Source organism: Cannabis sativa, chromosome 7 (assembly GCF_029168945.1).
Source record: "Cannabis sativa cultivar Pink pepper isolate KNU-18-1 chromosome 7, ASM2916894v1, whole genome shotgun sequence".
Classification (NCBI taxonomy): domain Eukaryota; kingdom Viridiplantae; phylum Streptophyta; class Magnoliopsida; order Rosales; family Cannabaceae; genus Cannabis; species Cannabis sativa.
This window is the reverse complement of record NC_083607.1, coordinates 18,576,627-18,581,797: the sequence shown is the minus strand read 5'-3', so window position 1 is coordinate 18,581,797 and position 5,171 is coordinate 18,576,627. Positions and strand designations below refer to the sequence as shown.

At 32.9% G+C, this 5,171-nt stretch overlaps 1 protein-coding gene across 1 annotated transcript; it reads left to right on the top strand.

The window, feature by feature from the left end:
• The first annotated feature begins 581 nt into the window (after positions 1-581).
• Positions 582-2,933, top strand: LOC115697710 (squamosa promoter-binding-like protein 3). Its single transcript, XM_030624808.2, has 2 exons — positions 582-1,238; positions 2,258-2,933. Exons 1-2 carry the CDS (start codon positions 841-843, stop codon positions 2,373-2,375), a joined length of 516 nt encoding a protein of 171 aa, XP_030480668.1. The 5' UTR covers positions 582-840; the 3' UTR covers positions 2,376-2,933.
• The last annotated feature ends 2,238 nt before the right edge of the window (positions 2,934-5,171 follow it).

Genomic DNA, 5,171 nt, shown 5'->3' with positions numbered 1-5,171 from the left:
AATTCTCACTGCATATTATTGGATTAGATTTGAGTACGTCTCGAGGTGAGAAACCCCACAATGAAAATGATGGTGCAACAGAAAACATTGGAGATAAACTATAGCCAATTGTACAACAGTAGAAATAATTAAGATAATTACGCTTATTATTAGAGTTGTTAGAAACAAAACTGTCTAAATTTTTTTTAATTTGTATTTTTCTACAATTATAGGAGAGCTTATTATGATAAGTTATAACAAAATTAGCTCTAGACTAGAGTAGTCTCTTTTTCTTTTCGTAATTATTATAATAAATTATACAACTATAGGGGCTTCCTAGTGTATAGTATGAGGAAAACTGTTATGACTTGTCAAAAGGGTAAAAAAAAAATACAATCCAACGAAAGGTTACTAAATATATAAATGAAATCAAGACGGTAAATTTTTGTTAAAAAAAAAAGAAAAAAAAGGAATTAAAACTAGTGGTGCAGAAAATTCTGTTATTACAACAAAGACAAAATTTATCAAACACTTTTAACTCTGATTTTTGTTAATGTAGAAAAACGTATTAAAATGTAATGAGCTTTTTAACACTTCACTGTTAACCTTGGAAAGGGAGAGAGTTGATTTAGTAGAGAGGAAATGGAGTTTGTGGTCCTCACACACACATACATAATTCTTCTCCTCTTCTCCTTTTCCACAAGGGTCTATTATTCCTCGCTACCTATATATATTTATGTGTAGCTTAAATATATTTCTTCATTCCTCTAAAAAAAAAAAAATAATTGTGTCTTCTTTTCTCTTTCCTTTTCTCTCTTTCTGTTTATACCTTTTCTTTTTCTTATTCTTAGGTCTGAGAAAATGGAACCCAACAGAGCTCAGGGGAAGAGGAGCCACAAATGCAAGATAGAGGATGAGATAGAAGAGGAGGAAGACGAAGACGAAGACGAAGACGACGACGTTTCGGGTTTAGGGTTTGGAAGTAGCAGTAGTGAAGATATCATGAGGAAGAAAAGACCAGCCCAGTATAGTATTAACTCTTCTTCTTCAACCTCATCTTGTGGTGCTGTTGTTAGGAGATCGGGATCCAGTGCGGGAGGGTCCACGAGACCTCCTTCTTGTCAAGCTGACAACTGTAACGCTGACTTAACTGAGGCCAAACACTACCACCGTCGGCACAAGATCTGTGAGTTTCACGCCAAGGCTTCCGTTGTCAGTGTCGCCGGCCTCCAACAACGCTTTTGCCAGCAATGTAGTAGGTAATTTAATTTATTATAATAATACAAATAAATAAAATAGAAAAACCCTAATTTCTGTTGACCTTCGTTTACTCATTTCCCATAATTTTAAGGTTGAAACTTAAATACATAAATGTTTGTTTTGTGTTTGAACATTTTCAACCATTTTTACATACTATTAATGAAAAAACAAGGGACTACCATATGTATTTTTGTTTTGTCATACATATATAATTATATACGGCTCTCTAATTATATAGTCAAATTAAGCGAATGACCTTGGTTGTTAAATGTTCTAGTATTAATATTAAATTAAAAAGAAAAATCAGCATTCAAACTATGTCACTTTTTTCCCCTTTTTCCACAAAATGGAAACCAGACTACATATGTATATTCCTAATGCACTCTCCAATCCACTGAACCCTAGTAGTAAATAGTGGTTTCTACTAGTAGTAATCATCTAAAAGGTGATGTTATAAATGTTAAGAGTGGCCATGAACGCCAATTGGATTTTGTAAGAAGAGGGTCTAAGATTGTGTAGTGAGAGTCTTCATAATCAATATGAAGTCGTGAATCACTGAAAAGGGATTATTTATAGCCTATTGGGAAAGACACTACAACAACAACCCCACTTGATCATATATAGAAGAAAAGAAAGATATTGGTTATATTATTACTATTCATATGTTTCCTAATCATGCTTGTATAACAGTGACAATATAGGCGCGGCAACAAATCACATCAAAAAAATTAAGTTTCCACATATGATTATTATACACAAAAAAAATTAATTCTTTCTTTCTTTTTCAATTATGGATATAGATTACGTCATTATATAACATACACTTGATGACATCTATAAGTAGATGTATAATAGTGTATACTTGATTTCATAAACTTTATAAAAGAAGGGTGAAGTTTATTTGGCCTTCTTATTATGAAAGAACAAAATGGGGAAAGATATATAAAGAAACACAAGAGTTCAAGGTCTGCGAATTTTCTCTTTTTGATTTGTGTTGATATGATATACACAATAACAGGTTCCATGGGCTGTCAGAGTTTGATGAAACTAAAAGGAGTTGTCGAAGGCGCTTGGCTGGTCACAATGAGAGGCGTAGGAAAAGCTCATCTGACCTTCATAGAGAAGGGTCCAATTGAGAACAAAACCGATTGATCATAATATACTATCATCATTATTATTACTATATATATGAGAGCAGAACCAAGATAATGGAGTAATTAGCTATCTTTCCCATAGTTATTGACTCTTTCAAACTACTAAAGTCGTTCACTTCTGACCAATGATCGATATAAAAGATCGTATGTGGTGATCCTATCCCCATTGATTCTATGCTCTCTCTCTTCTGTCAACCCTTTGCCACTAGCGTATTGTATGACAATATATATAATCTTCCAAGGTACGTATAGTACTATAGTAGTGCTCTTTCGAGGAAATGTTGGTACTTATTTGATGATTGGAAATTGTATCATCAAATCGAGATTAGTACTGCTGTTGTTTATGCCAAACTTTTGAAGCATTTCTTTAGTCATTAGTAATTTCTGCCTTGTTGAATTTTCTTATCACGATTTGATCAAATCCTCCTACTCTCGTACGTATAGAGTAGTTGTTAACAAGGATCATGTCTCGTAACAAAAAACTATCATGGAGTTCTTCAAACGGTGACTAATTTCATTTCAAGATGATTTCTTTTTAAATAACCTTATTATATGTTCCTGTCTTTTCCCCATATTGCCCTTGATTGTATTGATGTTGTATCTTCTTTTTCGTATGTATATTCTTGTGTTACATTTTTAGTTAGGTACTATAAGAAGAGTTAGTACGTAGCTAGTTCCTATAACATATTAACATGCTAATACAAGCTAGGTTACATTTTCATAGCATGCTATAACAAGTTGCCCAACATGTTATTAAAAATATTTATTTTTAGAATTTAATTAATTACAATTAATCATATACATTAAATAAATTATGTTTTAGCTAAATATTTTACAAAAATTCATTACTAATTATAATTATAATTATTTTTTATAAGAAAACAAAATATATTACTAAGTAAAATAAAATCAGCTTAATATCACATAACTTGTTAATATTTTTAGTTAATTTTCACAATTTTACAATAATAATCTAATATTAAAAATTTTAAAATAATGTAATTGTTGATAATTAAAACTCGTCAAATTATGTTAAGGCTGGAAAATTAAAAAGATTGAAATAATGATGATTAACAATGGTTAATTATGAGAGTTCTGATGAAAATAATAATGGTGAAAGAATACTCTTATATTGATCTCAACAAGTGAGTGTTATTCAAATTTTTATGTTGTACGCGTGGCCTTTTTGTAGAACACTATATTGTAAGAATTTATACTCTAAAAATATGTAATTAATGGATAATATATTAGAAAATATGTGAAATATGATTATAAAATAAATGATATATTAATTATAAAAATATAATTATTAAATATTTTAAAAAAAAATTATTCATATGGAGAAAGTATAATCTTCTAAGGATATACAAGAGAGTTAAGATTATACAATATGAATAAAATAAGTCGGTAGTGTATTAATTATGTTATGAGAATCTTTAATATGGAACTGCTAAGTACGGTTTACCATACACTATACTTCTAGTGTGTGTGATTTTGATTTGGATCACATATGCAGATGGACATGTAGTAAAGATACTATGTATAATTAGATTATGTATGACTTGATCGATATTGTTTACCGAGTGTTTCAGTAACTAAATAATATTAGAGCTCAAGAAAGTAATGAAGATATAAATAGTAAATTAATAAACAAGAAGTTTTTACGTGGTTCAGGTGTTAATTATCCTTACTCCACGAGTCCATTTTATTAGCTAGGCTCTTGGGCCGGTGATTGTGCATACAAATACAAAAGAGATGGACTTGACTCCATCGTACCGTATTCCTCTTGAAGAAGAAGAAGAAGCTTAGTAGGAATATTTTGGGGTTGAAAGTGTGGTTACAGTAATGGGTTTTCAAAGAATACCACTTCGGTTTTGAGATGAAAAGCCGAAGGAAAAGAGAAGAAGTCAAGGATATATTAGAATCTGAATCCCCCGCCATGTGTGCCTTCAAGTGTATTTATAGGTCGATCCCTTCGCATGGGCCATCTTGGGTGGATCTTCACAAGGATGAACCCCCATCGTTGGATTAGTAGGTGGCATATTTTCCATGTGGCCTTTACCGATGTCATATGATACTGGCTGTGCTGGCAGTGCTTTGGACGCGTGTCACTCTAGGGTCATTCTCATTGGATTACCTTGGTCCCTAGCTATTGGATCGTATTGCACAGTACACAAGGACACGCATGCGCTGCATGGTAGCATGGTGTGGGGGACAACTTCTGACATCGTACCAAAAAGGGCTCTGCCATTGGGTCCCATAGCCTGTCCCGCCTGGGCGGAGTTTCCACGGGTTTAAGGTGTATCCCGGGCCAACATTCTTTGGTTGAAGATCCATGCACCACAAGAAAAACAAGTTTTGTCGGCGACTAAACTCGCCGGCATAGCTTTGCCGGTGACCTTTTTCACCGACAAAGGGTGTCGGCAGTGTCTCGTTGGCATATCAAATTTATTCGGTGACATTAGTATATGTACCGACAAAATTCTTTACACCAGCGAATTAATTTGTCGGCGTAAGTTCAATGCCAGCAATAGGGTGCCGGCTGAGGTCCCATTGATGAGATTTTGACACCAATTCTTAATTTGGTGCCTACTCTTTGCCCGCGCATAAACTCGCCGGCAATAGTATTTAATAATAAAAAATTAAATACTTTTGCCAGCGAGTTACCCGCTAGTAAAACATTTAATATTTATAATATTAAATACTTTTGTTGGCGCACATGAACTCGCCGGTAAAAGTATTTTTTTTTAATTTTAAAATCTTATAAGATATAATTAA

What these genes read in the sequence shown, in the direction of transcription:
- LOC115697710 (XM_030624808.2), top strand. Translation starts at nt 841, where the DNA reads ATGGAACCCAACAGAGCTCAGGGGAAGAGGAGCCACAAATGCAAGATA. An exon ending in TTTTGCCAGCAATGTAGTAG is followed by an intron (nt 1,239 to 2,257) that starts GTAATTTAATTT and finishes ACACAATAACAG; the next exon opens with GTTCCATGGGCTGTCAGAGT.